The sequence below is a fragment of the Penaeus monodon genome, chromosome 36 (assembly GCF_015228065.2).
Source record: "Penaeus monodon isolate SGIC_2016 chromosome 36, NSTDA_Pmon_1, whole genome shotgun sequence".
In the NCBI taxonomy this organism is placed as follows: domain Eukaryota; kingdom Metazoa; phylum Arthropoda; class Malacostraca; order Decapoda; family Penaeidae; genus Penaeus; species Penaeus monodon.
Window position 1 is genome coordinate 27,532,379 of NC_051421.1, and position 17,898 is coordinate 27,550,276.

At 40.5% G+C, this 17,898-nt stretch overlaps 1 protein-coding gene across 5 annotated transcripts in view; it reads right to left on the bottom strand.

Annotated features, from left to right (window-relative positions):
* Positions 1 to 2,721: 2,721 nt before the first annotated feature.
* Positions 2,722 to 17,898, bottom strand: part of LOC119595428 (galactosylgalactosylxylosylprotein 3-beta-glucuronosyltransferase P-like) — a 23,397-nt gene continuing 8,220 nt past the window's right edge. For 2 of the 5 annotated variants that reach the window (XM_037944541.1, XM_037944542.1), the window contains exons 2-8: positions 16,542 to 16,687; positions 15,326 to 15,429; positions 13,423 to 13,564; positions 11,454 to 11,611; positions 11,166 to 11,342; positions 8,103 to 8,213; positions 2,722 to 3,062 (exon numbers count right to left, since the gene is read on the bottom strand). In XM_037944541.1, coding sequence (XP_037800469.1) covers positions 2,940 to 3,062; positions 8,103 to 8,213; positions 11,166 to 11,342; positions 11,454 to 11,611; positions 13,423 to 13,564; positions 15,326 to 15,429; positions 16,542 to 16,687 — 961 coding nt within the window. In that variant the 3' untranslated portion in view covers positions 2,722 to 2,939. Of the gene's footprint in view, positions 3,063 to 8,102; positions 8,214 to 11,165; positions 11,343 to 11,453; positions 11,612 to 13,422; positions 13,565 to 15,325; positions 15,430 to 16,541; positions 16,688 to 17,190; positions 17,555 to 17,898 lie in introns of all 5 variants that reach the window. The other 3 variants (XM_037944539.1, XM_037944540.1, XM_037944538.1) reach the window with 3 other exon arrangements.

Genomic DNA, 17,898 nt, shown 5'->3' on the forward strand with positions numbered 1-17,898 from the left:
CGATCTGGATCCTACGCTTTTCTCGACCTTTGCCAGTGGCCCATCCTCAATAGTTTCAGCATTTGTGTCACTCGAATAGTCCAATGGCAGGTTTCCTAGAATGAGTAAGAAAATTTCCATGAATCCCTTTCCTTGATATCATGTCTGGTATATAAATAGACCAATATCTTCCACTGATGGAGAGAGAGAGAGAGAGAGAGAGAGAGAGAGAGAGAGAAGAGAAAGAAAAAGGGAAAGGGAAAGGGAAAGGGAAAAGGAAAGAAAGAGAAAGAAAGAGAGAGGGAGAGGATGGAATAGAGAAAGGAAGCAGCTATTCTATAGTAAATTACACAAATAAATGACTGTCAAGACTGATGTTGCAACAGAAATTTGGAATATAATGATAGCAAAGAGAGAAACACAAGCAAGGAATGGAGTAACAAGGAGCGGGGAGATTGAAACTCAAGGGAAGGTAGGAGGTAGGGAGAGAAGAATCCAAAGATTGTCAGTAAACATTCATCATATAACTTACCAAATCATATCTCAGAAGACTCATTCGTACTGGTATGTATTGTAGAGGGCAAAACACGTAGCGGAAGTGGGATACTCATCAGTAGAGAAAGGAATAATACTTTTTCTACTGATGAGTAACTGGCCAAACAGAATGGCTAATGTTTTTTGAAAGTTTATTTGATACTAATGAGCCATCTCGATCTGCAGAAGAGAAAACCAAGTAATATTTTACTAATATTTACCCTTCGTGATCAGAGTGATCTAGTTAAGTGGTTACTTTCGGTTCTGTCAAGTGCCTTCTTGCTCCTATCTGCCATAATTGGCTAACCTGCTGCGATAAGTGGAGTGTGTGTGTGTGTAAGCCTCCCTTGCCAAGCTATAGACAGTGTCCCCACATCAGTATCACCAGCCATTTAAGTAGAGGTTAGTGAGGTAACATGACCTTGCTACAATTATAGCAACTAAGACCTCTCTGGTTTGTGTCTTCCACAATGGGACTCTTTGTGCTCCAAATCTAGCCCTCACAAGTCGAGAAGTCGCTAGTTGTTTGTGCATCTTTAAAACTATTTGACATACCGCTATGTGAACATCTCATCAATGAACGATGTCAACCGCCACTATTTTCCAAAAACCTTACCAGACATTATAATCCTCTCTCATTACATGGGTACCTTACAGTCACAAGTTAAACTCTAGGGGGTCTCAGAATGGCAGGAGGGCCAGGTAAGGAGCCATGGATTGTGCCAACTCATGTACCTCCCAGCCCCTGGGGTTAACAGGTGGCTTTGGGGAGGCAGTCTGCCTCGTGTCAGCCAAAAGAGGAGGCTGAGAAGATTGTTAATTCTTTGAGAGATCCCAGAGACTGAGGATCACTGCTCCTAATATCAGCATCCTGACTAGCATTTCTGGACCAGACAGTATTTACAAGCAATGCAGCCAAGGAAAATGACTACATCCATGAGAGCACATGTAAGAGGGTCTTCCAAAACTGTAGGATTTCCAGTGTCATGGGCACTATCCAATTTCTCTTCAAAACTTCCCATTTGTCCAGGGAGCGCTCTGGAGGGTTACCTGGATAAACTGAGTGACGAGTGTTCTCTGCGGTTTGCTATGATTATCTCTAATCAGTTCCATACCCTGCTCATCAAACCAGGCAAGGAACTTTCTCACATTCTTAGATGCATCAGAGATCATTTGCTAAGGTACCAAAGACCTTAGATATCTGGATTCACTCTTAGCAGACCCAGAGCATACCATATGCTTCAAGTCAGTTTGGTTGAGGGCTGCTGAAAGTGCTGTAAAATGTGGCAGGGGCATGTCATGCTTCTCTTCTGGGAATTCAATCGTTGAGAAAGGTTGTGTCCTCGCATAAACACTTATCATTAGGTACCTGGGCTGGATTCTAGACAGATCTGTCACCCAAAGTTAATGCAAGACAGCACTGGTGAATACGATCACTGAACTTGACTTTACTGATGTCCCTTCATGTCTGGCTCTCTGGAAACATATGTGCGCGCGCGCGCGCGCGCGCGTGTGTGTGTGTGTGTGTGTGTGTGTGTGTGCGCGCGCGCGCGTGTATGTGTGTGCATATGTGTGTGTGTGTGCAGTAACCATAAATGTTTCTGTAATACCATGGTGGTGCATTCAGCAGTGAGGCAAAGCCTCGAGTTTAGAGATTCCCTGGACCAAGACCAACATCCAAGACTTCAGGGTCTGCAAGTGGAACCCACTCAGTTGCGATGTGCTTGCACTAGGGACATCAGAAGCATTCAGAGATTCACATATATCTTCAAAGTGAATTTCAAGACTCCAGGCTGTTATCCCTGGAAATCAACACAAGACTGGATTGGCAGTAGGAGTCATGAACTCTCGTGGCAAGAGTATCTGCAGATGCTGGTACCCGAATAGGAGGGCCAAGCTGTATTTTCAGGGCCTTGTATTACCAGTTTTACTGTCCGACAGAGATATTTGGACTGCCCTTGAGTCTCGTCTTGACACAAGGAATGCAGGAGCCCATAAGGACATCTGGTTCGACTCCCTGGTGATGCCGTCCGGTCAGTGGCAGTCCTTTATGGAATGTCTGGCGGCTCACCAAGAGGAACCCCCGAGGCTGGAAATAAAGTGTTGGTAGTGCCCTCCTCGGTGTTAATTTCTTTGAATGACTGATTTTACAAACTGGAACTAAATGTGGAGAGTTGGATTTTGGAGCCTATATGTGTTTAAAAATCATTGTTTTTTTAAAGTTTATTAAAGCATTTACATATTAGAATAAAATTAAGTAAAATATCATTTAAGGAAAGAGCTCACATAATAACAAATGACAACATTTTTACACTTAAAGATAAGTTACTGCAAATTTTTATTTGCCTGCTTCATGGCACACTGCTGAAGCAATTTCACTTATTATACATTATCGGGTTCCATATTCCACTACAAGTAAATTACTGCTACTTTTTTTTCAGATGGATCTTTTCTCGTAGCACCCGGAGATTCGTGTCATTGTATTTCGAATCCAAAATGGACCTCGAGGCGGGAGCGATGGGCCCGGTCCTCGTGTGCCACGCATACACCTGCAAAAACGCAAATAATATGCAGGTTTTTCACTGTAGAAAAGAATTACGACCTATAGTGATATACTTGTTTTCATAAGAAAAAAAAAATATGCACACACACACACACACACACACACACACACACACACACACACATACATGTATACAGGGCCGGATTGAAAGGAGGCACAGGGAAGAATTGCCCCGAGCTCTCCGGCCAGGACTTCCATTATAAAAGATATGGTGATTACGAAATTGGCTTTATTAAAGATAATTAAAGCGTGTGTGGGGGTACCAGAATATAGAAAGGAAAGGCGGTGAATAATGTGATAAATTGGGTAACAGTGAAAATACTGAGCAAAATTTAATAAATATTGTTAATCTAGAAATTATAATAATAAATGGATCTTTAATACCATGATGGTGCAAAAAATCTATGAAAGGTAAGAGACATTTATTATCACCCTGTAATTAGTAACATAAGATTACTAGGGTCCATATTACAAACTGAGAATTATATTTTTTCTTAAATCAATAAAACTAAGAAAAATAAGATTAGAATTTTACGTCGCCAGCTACCATATTTGGTCGAAGAAATGCAGTTAATTAATTTTAGTTTATTTTTCAAATTGCCTTGCAATTTAATTTTTATGTTGCGAGGCCCCCGAATCTGAATTGCCTCGGGCCCCCAGTGTAAATCCTACCACACGCATGCACACACACACACACACACACACACACACACACACACACACACACACACACACACACACACACACACACACACACACACACACACCAAAATATGGAGACAGACAAACATTAGCTTTGCAGCCAAAATTAATACCGAAAGATTACATACAAGATATACAAATACAGATGGTTTATGTTCGAAGTTACTAGAACTAGATGCAGTTACTGAAATTAATAAACCAGGTGTAATATGCATCACTGAATCCAAACCTGATCCCTCCTTAGGCGATATAACATTAAGATTCAAAACACTATAAAATCTGAAGAAAAGATAGGGTAAATGGAAATGAAGGGGGTAGCAATATTAACAAGGAAAGGAATTACTATAAATGAAATGGAGATTAAGCAAGACCCCATAGTAGAACTAAAGACAACTGTGGTATATAAGGGATAAACTTAATAATAACCACAGTGTACATGCCACCTCATACATCGGTGCGGTCACAAGAAAATTACCAAAAGCTTGTTCAAGAAACGTTAAAGAGCCTGGAAGTACTGCAACTTTCGGAAAGTAATGCAAAAGCTATTCTTATAACGATATTTTCATAGCAAAATTGACTGAGAAGGTTTCGATCCTAGAGCTCAGCCAGATCCGTGGAATGCAAAATTACTAGAAGTCATAAATGATTTTTTTCTCTTCCAAAATGTAACAGATCATATAAGGATAATAGAGCTAGATAGACCGTCTATGCTTGAATTAATATTTATAAAGCATAAAGATGACATTAGGGATAAGGATTACTGTCCTCCTCTAGGAAAAAGTGATCATATAGTAATTAACTTAAAAGACTGCTACAGGAAAACTCATCGTAAGCAGGAAAAGAAGAGGAAAGCACAATTACAAGAGAGGTAATTATAGAAGCCTTAAAGATTTCTTTTACGACATAAACTGGGAAACACTTCTGAACGAAGAGAACTTTGATAAGCAATATTCTCAATTCTATATTCTATAAAAAAGAGTAGAAAAATTGTATCAAGGTTCAAAATTAAAGCAAGAAATGGCCAAAAGTGGTTCAATGATAAATGCAAGAAAATGAGAGAAAACAAACAGCTCCTTTGGAAAAGGTCCAGCATATGAAAGGTATAAAGTAGGAAGAAATGAGTATACCCTAACCATGAGGGAGGCGAAATTAGACTTTGAAAAGGATAAAGTCAATAGATGAACAAATCAAAGCTCTTCAACTACATAAATAATGAGACTAAAATTAGAGATCAAATAAACGCCATCAAAGACAATGGCATCGCTTATATTAAGGAGGAGGAAATGTGTGAAATTCTTAATTCAGTCACTGTTTGTTCAAGACCCATTCTTTGAAATGGCAAGTAACCGTACAAATGTAATTCAGAATATCGAAAACATCACTCAAAAAGAATGAAATAAAAGACCTACTGAAAGGGTTAGACAAGACTAAAACAGAAGGACCAGATGAGACATCTAACTGGGTTCTGAGGAAATGTGCCGAAGAATTATGTACTCCGATACTGTTAATATTCCAAAATTCAGTGAGGCAAGGAAAACTACCAAAAGACTGGAAACTTACCAATGTTACATCTTTATATAAGAGTGGCGACAAACCAAACCCTCTAAATTATAGACCGGTTTCGTTACCTAGTGTAGTATGAAAGCTGTTAGAAAAGATAATTAGGAAAATGTGGGATGAAGTACTTGAAAAGCACGATATATCAAATAAACAATTTACTTTTAGGGAAGGAAGGCCATGCGTAGCAAATCCTGTTTCTGAAATATTGCAAGAAAGAGACGGCTCGGTGGATTGTGTATCATCATCATCAATAACGGTATGCTCATGATTGAGCAGCCGTGGACCTCTCCACCATCCTTCGCCACTCAACTCGATCTTGCGCTTTTCTTTCCACTTGTACCATCGACAGCCCGCAAATATCTTTGATGTTGTCGCTCAGTCTTGTCTTTGGTTTGCCTCTTCCTGTGTTTCCTATCACCATCCCTGTCAGCAAGTTCTTCTCAATACTTTTACTTCTCATCACATGACCAATAAACTTTAATTTCCTTTTGTTCAAGATGTCCAACAGCCGGTCTTTCCAATTTATTTTCCTCAGCACTTCATCATTCGTTAATACGTAGTACTCGTATGTAACACCAAATTTCAAAATTATTGACCTTTTTCTTGTCTATCTTCTTCAGCACCCAACACTCAGAACCATATGACGCAATTGGGAAAACTAATGAGTTCAATAACCTCAGCTTTGTCCGTAAGGTAATGCTTCGGTCTTTCCAGATGTTATTGAGAGCAACTGTGGCATTTTTGGTAATGGTAATCCTTCTTTTTATCTCCGGTGAATCATCATATGTATTAGTTAAAACAGCTCCAAAATAAATGAACTCTTTCACATTTTCCACAACCACTCCATTGATTGTAACATGTTCATCATCGTTCATTGCCGGTTATCTTCGAATCTTCATGATCTTAGTTTTCTTGGCATAAAGAAACAAACCAGCCTTTTCGCTTGCTTCTCTAACTTTATCTAGTAGTTGTTGTAGTTCAGTGATACTGCTGTCAATTAAAACTATATCATCGGCGTATCTTAGATTTGATATTTTGTATCTTCCAACATCTACAGTTCCTTCAAAATTCTCTAGAGCACCTCTCATAATTGCTTCAGAAAATATATTAAAAAGGTGCGGAGACAGAATGCAACCTTGTCGTACTCCTTGGTTGACTTCGAACCATTCTGTTAACCCATAAGTGGTTCTTACAGTTGCTTGTTGTTGGTCATACATGGCTTTTATTAGTGCCTTTCACTCCACCTAGGTGTAGTGAAAGGCAAACTCCTCGATTGGGCGGAAGACAGTTCATGAAAGACAGATGAGCACCGTAATTAGAGGGAAACACTCTACATGGCGACGAGTAACTAGCGGAGTACCTCAAGGATTGGTCTTGACGCCGAATATGTTTACTATTTTCATCAATGATTTAGGCTCAAACATAAGCCCAGGTAGTTATCTGAATATGTTTTCAGACGACACAAAAGTGCATAAAACGATAATAGATGGTGTCTCCAAAGTGACATCGAGAAATTAATCATATGGAGTTGTACTTGGAAAATGGAATTCAACACCAATAAATGCCATGTGCTCCGGTTCGGAGAAAGTAAAAATCGTCCACTATACCAATACAAGCAAGGAGACAATATCAAATCCAGCAGATAAAAAGACCTTGGAATAATCATAAACACGAACCTAAGCTCAAATGATCATATAAATGACAAGATCCATAAAATCTTAGGGCTGATTGCCAACATGAATGAGGCATACGTGTATGTGGGCGAAAATATGGTAAATAAGATCATTACATCCATCATAAGACCTAGTCCTGGTGCAGTGGTACGGAGTCCACACTTAAATAAGGATATAGATAAACTAGAAGTAGTTCAAGGAGCAGCCACAAGATGGGCACCTACCCTAAGAGATATGAGCTACGAAGAAAGACTACAGAAAATAGGACTTACTGCTTTGGAAGAAAGAAGATAAAGGTGACATGATTATGATGTTCAACTATATTACAGGAAGGGTGAAGTTAAACAAAGATGACTTTATAATTTTGGACACAAGAAGGGCGAGAGGACACAGTAAAAAGTTGAAAGTAAAAAGACACGAGAAAATGTCAAGAAATAACATTGTGTGTGCCAAGAATGTGTATCAATTTTTTAAAAATCATATGATAATTCAAATATAGCAGACGGGACAATCTGAGCCTAGCTTTTCTCCCGTATTGAAACAACTAGATAAGAACTAGGTAAGAACATATATGCACACACACACTCACAAACACACACATGTGTATATAAATATATATTGAATGATAAATATGTATCATCATGATTTACATTCAGGTGTTGGTATTTATTTGTTATGTAAGTGTGTGTGATTAGCTTTGGTTTGCATTACAGTGCGCGGATGTGTGTGTGTGTGTGTGTGTGTGTGTGTGTGTGTGTGGTGTGTGTGTGTGTGTGTGTGTGTGTGTGTGTTGTGTGTGTGTGTGTGTGTGTGTGTGTGTGTGTTGTGTGTGTGTGTGTGTGTGTGTGTGTGTGTGTGTGTGTGTGTGTGTGTGTGTGTGTGTGTGTGTGTGTGTGTGTGTGTTAAGCGTAGAAGTGCATGCTTATTCATGTGTTTGCGTATGTACCTGCGATTGTATATGTGTATGTGTCTTCGTGCGCATGTTTGTGTTCATATTCTAAAGAAGTACTGAACCCTGTTCGTGTATGCATATGTTTAAATGCGTGCACCGACTTTAGTGTTCACAGCACATACCCCGGAACTGCAATTACCTTGGTGCAATTATCCGCAACAAACTCGACTTCGTTCATGGTGATGTTGAGGCTCCTCAGCATGCCGTCCTCCTCATAGCCAGGCACGAACGGCATACTCGCGCCCGGCTTCTGCGGGTGGGGGGAGGGGGACGCAGGGGGCCCCAAGTTAGATACACGTTTACACTTACACTCACGATCCACGAACTTCGACTCCTTAGTATAGGAATTTCCATACCCTTACTTAAAGGAAATGTTGCCCGCGATAACGCAGAACGATCTTGCAAGAGTTCTCTTTACAGACCACACAGGTGTGCATTTAATAATATATTATAGATAAGTCAAAGTGAAATCATACAGATAACACTGCAGTATGTTCTAAACAGCGAAAAATATGCTTCTCAATAAAAATTGTCCAACTGGTATAGGGAGAGGGGTCTGAAGCAGCGACAAGAGAGTGTAAGAGCCTCTAGTGTGATTTTATAGACTCTTACTAGACTAGTATAATGAGAATGATTACCTAAAAAAGGTAACACCGGCACTCTCCGTGGAAAGGAACTGGGGACCCTACCACATACTCACTCCAAGAGCATCACAACATGAAAAAAAAAAAAAAAAGTATCATGCTGTGACCACGGCGGCTCAGACATGAACCTACCGTTAAAAGAAGAACTAGACTAGTGAAAGAAGTGATAGGTGACTCTTTCTTGGTGTGAAAACAGTGTTATAACAGAAGTAAACAGAAGTAAAGTAAAAGACTGGGAACAAAGCGTGCTCGGTGGCGTAGCTGGAGATGCAATAGGACTCGTTCTCCCCAGGTTTCTGTGGGTGGGAAGCCGGGCCAAGGTTGGCATGACTAGCGCCACTGTACGTTGAGTTTGGCGAGACGTTCGCGCGGCTTTGGTCAGAGTCGCCATCATATGTGTGTGTGTGTGTGTGTGTGTGTGTGTGTGTGTGTGTGTGTGTGTGTGTGTGTGTGTGTGTGTGTGTGTGTGTGTGTGTGTGTGTGTGTGTGTGTGTGTGTGTGTGTGTGTGTGTGTGTGGCCGCATGTCGAAATATTTTTGTTTATGTCCATGGAAAAAAAAAAGTAGAATAGTTTACCAGACACCGTCCTGATACGGAAAATTATTCTTAATTCCCGCTCGACAAACGGCCAAATATTTTGTCACTGACACTAGCCTATTTATGTTTCCATTCATAAAAATGCCTCATGCGCACCGATCGTAAACTACCACATCAATATTTAAGACTGTTATCTGAGCAGCATTATCTTTCCGGGTCAATTTACGCTGATGTTGGCTCGTCAGGAGGAAAGCATTCTGGCAAGCTCACGCTGTGTGGAATGACCATGATAACAGAGAATGCCTAGCAAATGAGGGCGTGAACGGGAATAGCTGGTTCATCAGCACAGGTGTCGCAAGGCTCTTTAATACTAAGACGATCCTATATATTGATGGTAATTATCCAGGTAGTTTGAATATATATTACAATTTACAAGTTTACAAGAAGCCTTATTTTCGCATATAATTATTATCGGTAGTATACAACGCGGATAGAAAATTCAATATACGTCTCAACAGCCAGACTGCCCGTAACAGGCGTGTTTAGCGTGCATGTGAACTCGGTGTGTACATATAATCAGTGAAAAGGCCTTTCAGATGCACCAATTCCTTGGAATATTAAGTAGCTTTCTTGTGTCTTAAGTAACTAAAATAAATGCTTACTAGCCTATTTCATATAAACAAATAAGAAGGAAATATGACAGGCATATTGGTCAGGTATGTTTCATTTGATTTTGTTTCACTGTTATAAAGCATAAATTATATGACAGTTCGATAAGCATAGTTATAGACAAAAAATATTTATTTAACCCTAAACGGCAGGTGTTTTGACCAATTTACTGGTTCACTAAACTAATTACAATATAAGGTAAAAAAGGCGTTTACTTGCTTCCTGCCACCCAACTCCTCCGCAGCCACCAATTTTCACCCTCCAATTCTCCCCGCCCAGAGCATCGCCCCCCAAGCGCTTGCCTTCCATCGTCCCCATCCCTGCATACTTCCATTAATCTTTTCCGACTCTTGCAAATCCCTAAGTCATCTTGCGGAGGAGCTTGCTCGACGCCCGTGCCTGCCTCAGGCACGGGCACAAACACACATGAATTCACACACAAACGCGGGAAAGCACACACACAAATACATACGCAGGCAGAAAGACAAACACTTACACATAACACATACGGATGCATACACAACACACACACCTACTCAACTCCACACACACTCGACACACGCACTCACACACAACACAGACATAAATACACGCAGTCAATTAAAACGTTTTCATTAAAGGTATAGTTTTGCCCTGTATAGAATATACTGCAGTGACACAACTGTGTTACATGCATTAAAAATACATGGCAACAAAAGCTTGTTTAGTTCACAAAGAAAGTTCCTTCACGGTCGTTCTGCGATAGCGCAGGCAATCATTTCCTTTTCCTTCTGAAGAGCATGGATGGCCATATACTTGGTCTAAGTAGGTCGGAGATTGTGGAGCGTGAGTGTACTTGAAAAAGGGACGAAATTGTATGACTGCTGAACAAGTCTTCATATTTCGTTTACTGTGGTTTATCATTTTCATGATCTTCATATTTATTTTAGTATAATCATACTAAATGTATTATTACCATTATCATCATTTTCATCGTAATTGTTACTATTATTATTGTTGTTGTAATTATCATCATCTCTTTAACAAAAAACAACACACACCAGAGGGAGGGAGGAAGGAAGAAGAAGAAGAAGAAAGAAGAAGAAGAAGAAGAAGAAGAAGAAGAAGAAGAAGAAGAAGAAGAAGAAGAAGAAGGAGAGAGAGAGAGAAACACACACACACACACACACACACACACACACACACACACACACACACACACACACACACACACATATATATATATATATATATATATATATATATATATATATATATATAGAGAGAGAGAGAGAGAGAGAGAGAGAGAGAGAGAGAGAGAGAGGGTCTCTTGAGAGACAGGCAAGAGACGACGATTTCAGACGCGCCCGTACCTTCAGCAAGAAATTCACGTTGATGGCAAAGCCGGCCATATCCACGGGGAACTTCCGGTTGCTGATCCACCCGTCGTAGAAGGAGACGAATTTCCCATTCCTCACAACTGGCGTCGAAATCCCTTTGCTGGTCACGAGGCCCACGGGGAACATGGACACGCGTTTTGTGTACCGCATCTGAAGAGGAGGAAGTTAAACATTATGTGTTGTATGTGTGTGTGTGTGTGTGTGTGTGTGTGTGTGTGTACATAATATCTATCAACTGTTTATATATGTGTTTCTACGCACCTCGTCAAACACTCTAATATCGTAGGTGTTGTCGTCATCCGCGAAGTAGATGACTCCGCTGGTGGCGTGCTTCCGCACCCATTCCAGGCCGCCGTTCCTGTTGGCAACGCCCTTCGGTTTGGATCCCGACTTGATGCGATACTTGTGCGGCATCGGTGCTGTGGAGAGAGTAGTTCGCGCTTGTGGTAACTATTGTGTGCAGGCAAGAGTATTCCACATTTCGTTTTATTCATTTGAATGCAGAAGAGAAAATCTGGTGGCTTGCGTTATTAGTTGAGTAAAGGGGGGAGTATTCTTTGGTTCATTTAAACCCCTGAGTCTTGTGGGGAAGATTAGTGTTAGTCGCTGACTAGATTATCGATGCTACATTAGTAGGATCTGTTCGCTCGTGTGACTCACCTAATCTTGGAGATATATATCAGAACCTCAAGAATATATTTCACATTATGAAATGATTTGTTCTTATTCATAACTTTTTCAACGTTTGTTTATATATATTTCATAATGGAATGTCTGTACACTCATCGTCCCTCGGAAAGAAGCCTTTGTTTACAACACGCCGTGGAAGATCACAGCTGATGCTCTGTACACTAAATCCAAGATTAAAGCATCCTGGACACAAGTTATTTCTATGTGAACATACATTTGCTACACTTACTTGAGACATCTATAAGAAAATAGAATCTGAAAATTTCCATTGCAAACATGTCTACAGAAGAATTAAATATCAGTCACAGGAGAGAAAGAAGCACAAATGCCGGCCCGTCTGCACTAATTCATGCAGTATTGTTTACACACACCTGCGTTTATGTATACATGATATGCCTGTGTGTGTCACTGATGATATGTATTTTGCTATTTTTTCTATCTAATTCTCATTTACCGCCCAATCCCTTGCTCGTTGTTGCCGTCGGGGGGGGGGGGGGGTGAGGTCCAGTGTAGGGATCACCAGTACCTTGGACCTCAACCCTAGCCTCATCTAATTTTGCTGGGTCTTTTCTTCCTCCTTCGTTTTCCTTTTCTTCTTCATCTCCTTCTTCTCTACACTTATCCAAATCGTTAACTCCTATTTACCCTTTTCGCCACAATACTTTGTCATAATGCCGTGTGACCTTAGTCTGGTATTATCGAAATCCTCAAATGTCGCCTCGTGAACCAAAAATCTTAGCCGGGGGCCCTGAAGCCCCACCTTGCCGCTATGTTTTGAATACGCCGCTAATAACCTTAGATGTTGACGCGGCAGAAATTTTTCAAGAAACATAAATGTTTCAACATAGTTGTGTACATTTTTTATCGTAGCCTGTGTCTTATTACTTGCTCCATTGATTTAGGATCACTTTTTTGGACAAAGCAGAAAGTGATCATAAGAGGCTCATGTACTAGATTGTTACACTTTCTTAACGCATTTGGGTGATGTGGCTACAAAATATAAACGTGTAAGCGTTTTGTAAAGATCGTTTGAGACCAGTGTATGATGAATAAATGCAGCGCGTGCGTGTCAACCGTAAACTATTTTACAGCGAGATGCAATAAATATGACTCTAGAACTATATTGTCTGTATACAGTTCGTTTAGTCAACAGAATGCTGCATTTTTCTATCTACCTTTGTACGCAGATATTTTAAGTGTTTCATACAGTAGGCCTACATGATGCTTGATCATTTGTTTCTGTATAATTTCAAGCGTCATGTGTTATTCCATAAGCCAATATTAGCTGAGTTCTTTTGCAAATATCTAGTCGCATTTTTTGTTAACCAAAAACTAGTATTCGAATAATTTTCTTGCGTGATACATTACCGTATATAATCGACCCTGGTGAAGCAAATATCCTGTTTTAATACATAATTCATTAACTACATCCTTGCCCCGTTAATATACTTATTAATTGTCTTGCACAACCATCTACCTTCCAGTATCTAAAGTCACCCAAAACGTGCGGTTAAAGTAACACGAATGCTCAGGACCTCACTGGTAAGATAGGTGTAGGGCATGCCTAGGTGGTCCAGCAGTTCCAGGACGTGCGGGTTAGTGTTATTTGTGTCTTCGGCGACGATCCAATGGATACGAGGGACGTGCATCAGGGTCTGCCCTAGCCGCGTCAGCTCCGGAATCTGGCGAGAGTGACCGAGAAAATAATTTAGAACAGCGAAATTGACAATCGTGGAGTTCAATCTTTAAAATTCAGGAGACCGGCGATTGCAGAAAAAAGGTCAGTTATAACTAGAATCTAGTAATTGCAGAGAACAAGGTCATTTAATAACTGCGGGGTTTACTCGTAAGAATTACAAATGCTGATTTTTTCATCCACTGCTTCAGTAGAGGATTCTCGCTAGCTTCGTTTTTCTTTAAAGGGTGCCTAGATATAATTAACTATCTATTCAGCCACATTCTTGACACAGGAAGATTGCATGGTCAGATATTCAAGAGATGAGACGAAGTTTTACAGAGAAACACCTTAAGATATCTGTAAGTATCGTGAGGGAAATCCAAGATTCGAATGTCACCCGAATCGGTAATGAAGTCACTCAGAAAATTAGAGAAATGGTTCGAAAAATAAAATGCAGATTGCGTTAGAACCACCCAAAATGCCATGAATCAATCAAAGCAAACACTTTCAAAAGATTTTGTGTACCAAAAAATATGAGAGCATTACGCACATTCAGGACAAGTAAAAATACTAAATAAAAAGTGGTTAGTATTAGCGTCTATAAAATGGAGATACTTGGGCAAGTATTACAACCAGTAAATACTGGAATAACAACAGACTTTTGTTAAAGAATGAGAAAAGGTTGGACTAGTCAACAGAACATGTCTTAACCCTGCGGGTGCATGTTCTGACCCCTTTATTTATACTGTGAATTTTGATACATATAGATGGCATTAATGTTGATGCAGTTATTATTATCATTGTTATTATCACTGAAATTATGATGATTATATTGTTATTTAATTAAGTAGCAACAAAATATATAAGACATTTTCCGTACCTCAAAGAAAAAGGTAAACATATGAGATAGATAGGACAAGTAATTATTGACTCCATGGTGTGACTAAGCGGGTGTGGACCAATCTATGTGAAAGGCAATAAACTAAAATTAAAGTGAACATAACATGTATGCAATGCCATCTCGGCACTGTGGGTTAATCAAATAAGTAATTTACAGAACTCGAAACGCCACTGCTATTAAAAGCGAATATTACTTGAGAGTTATGAGAAAAATCTGAAGTAGATGAAATATCGGAATGTCAGTTACTAATCTCCTGTTGAAGATTATTCATTTTCACTTACAGATGTTTTCTACATCTGTCTTAATGAAATATACTCATTCTTCGAAATGAGAGTAGGAGCAGCGGGCCTAAGATCCGATTGGAGACCAATAATATAAAAAAACTAACGAGATGAAGATCTAGTTTTGCGGTTATTTCATCAACAATCATGGACGTCATAACAAGGTATCGTTGATGAATTTGGGTGTCATATTTTATAGAGAATCCGTTCAGTAATATTTCCGACGAGGAAAATGCTGACTATATGTTTTCTCTTAAAATTAATGTCTTCTCTTTAAATGTTAAGATTATCGAGCAGTCAAACTGCAAAGATGTAAATTAAATTATGATTCTAAAAAATATGAAGTCCAGAATCAAAAGCTTAATTAAGTTTTTTTTAAAGCTTAATTAAGTTTTTTTTTTCTTTTTCTTTTTTTACAGAAATACTAGTATCTTAAACGCAGAGAAATAGATGAGGTAAAACAAATATGAAGGTTATGGAACGGAATTAATTCATCGACAATAAAAAGATAAATTGTTATAGGAATTAAAAATATATACATATTTATTCACTTCTTACTGTAAAGAATTCCCCGCCTCCTTACCTGCGCCGGCCGTTTGTAAGTTGGCGTGATCACGTAGATCGTGGGGATGTCTGCATTGTCCATCGGTCTTCTGGCCGGAGCAACTTCTTTCTGATCGAGTGCAGCTGTCCAAGAAACACAAAGAGCAAAGCGATAACCATCATAACTTTCCTCTTACAGTGGCTTTAATGCCCGTTTCAAACACACTGTCCGCCGTGGGCTCTAGTAAGATTTACTAATATCTATCCATGAATCATGGACAGTGCGACGCCGTGCCCTCCAAAGGCGACACCGTTGACCACACGATTTTTATATGGACGAGGAAAGCGGGAAAACGTTGTCTCGTGCCAAATGGGGCACAGCATCAGGTTAATTCTGAAGGTATAGCATACAGGGAAAAGTTAAATTGCATGGGCTCAAAAAATGGCTTTTTGAGAAAGGGGAGCAGTGACTGTGCTACTCACAACGAGAAATTGATGTTAGATGGGCAATAGTCTTTATTACTTTCCATGCCGTGGGAGGGAGGCCGTGAACTGCGTTTTCCAGTAAAAGCCAATGGGTATTTGAAAACGCGGCTCGTGCCGTCCACCGTGGATAGGTTAAAATCGATCATCTGAAACAAACCAACAGATATTTCTCTCCTATCCTCTCTCTCTCTCTATCTATCTTTCTCTCATATCCTCTCTCTCTCTTTCTCTCCCCTGTCTCTTCCTCTCCCTCCTTCCCTCTTCCTCTCTCCTCTCCTCTCCTCTCCCTCCCTCTCTCCCTCCCTCTCCTTCCTCTCTCTCTCCTCTTCCTCTTCTCTCTCTCTCCTCTCTCTCCTTTCCTGTCATCCTCTACCCCCCCCTCCCCTCTCTCTTCTCTCTCTTCTCTCTCTCTCCTCTCTCTCTCTCTCTCTCTCTCCTCTCTCTCTCTTCTCCTCTCTCTCTCCTCCTCTCTTTATCTTCCCTCTCTCCTTCCCTTCTATTCAATCCTCCCACTCTCGCTCTCTTTCTTATTTTTTTCTGTCTCCCTCTCCCTCACCCTCTTTCCTCTCACACGCGCGCTCCTTATCCTTATCCCCTTATCCTTCTCTGCATATCTTTCTTTCTATTTTTTTTCTCTTATTTCTCTCTCCCTCCGTGTCTTTCTCTCTTCCTTCCCCCACCTTTCTCTCCCTCCCTCCCTCCCTACCCCCGCTCTCTTCCCACCCTCCCGGCGTTACAAGGATTCCAGAGACCAGGAACACTCCACTTACGCATTCTGAGGCCCTCCATCGGCACGCCATTTCCGTAGGGGAGGCAGCTGATCCTCTCGACACGCGACGTCGACATCTCATACAGTATCATCGTCACCGCCATGACCAGGAACCCCGCCAGCAGGTATTTCGTCACGAGTCTTCTCCTGCGAGCGGAAGGAGTTATTGCGGGGTTATAAATCTTGGTATCATGTGGTAGGCCGGCGTATTATATGCACAAAGTGAATGAAAGATTGGCGATGGGGGGGGTGTACAGTGCGCGCGCGTGGCCACACACACACACACACACACACACACACACACACACACACACACACACACACACACACACACACACACACACACACCTCTCTCTCTCTCTCTCTCTCTCTCTCTCTCTCTCTCTCTCTCTCTCTCTCTCTCTCTCTCTCTCTCTCTCTCTCCCCTCTCTCTCTCTCTCTCTCTCTCTCTCCTCTCTCTCTCAGCGTACCCCTCACGTCTCTGTCTGTCTGTCTCTCTCTCTCTCTCTCTCTCTCTCTCTCTCTCTCTCTCTCTCTCTCTCTCTCTCTCTCTCTCTCTCTCTCTCTCTCTCCCTCTCGCCATTTTCCCTCTCCCTCTCCTTCTCCCTCTTCCTTTCCCTTCTCTCTCCCTCCCTCTCTCGCTTACTAACCTATTCGTTGCATAACTGCACAGTCCTCGTCGGGATTCGTGGCTTTCAGCACTATCTTTCATCGTAAAACGCTTTTCCTCCGTTTGAAATGATTGACGAGAAAACAGAAGAAATCAGTCCATACAACTTCACACGTCTGGCTATGACACGAGTCCTACACAAAACCTTTTACTCTTTTTCCATTTCAGTTAACGCATGAGTTCGGTACGCTCTCCAAGATGTCTCGACCAGGATTTCCGTTTCGTAATCAACGTTTTGATCTTATCGTATATTCTTCTGCTAAACACTTTTTCTTTTAACGAAGTCGGGGAACGACTGACAACGCCGTACACATGTGCGCGGTAGCATCCCACTTCGCTGAGTGCTTGGGACTAAGCCAAATATATATTTGTGTATATATGTTATATATATATATATATATATATATATATATATATATATATATATATATATATATATATATATATATGTGTGTGTGTGTGTGTGTGTGTGTGTGTGTGTGTGTGTGTGTGTGTGTGTGTGTGTGTGTGTGTGTGTGTGTCGTGTGTGTGTGTGTGTATGTGTATATATATATATATATATATATATATATATATATATATATATATATATATATATATATATATATATATATATATTTAAGCCTTGCTTTAGCATCCCCAAACCACTTTTTGTTTGATGTTGGCTCGTGGTCGCTACAAAACACAT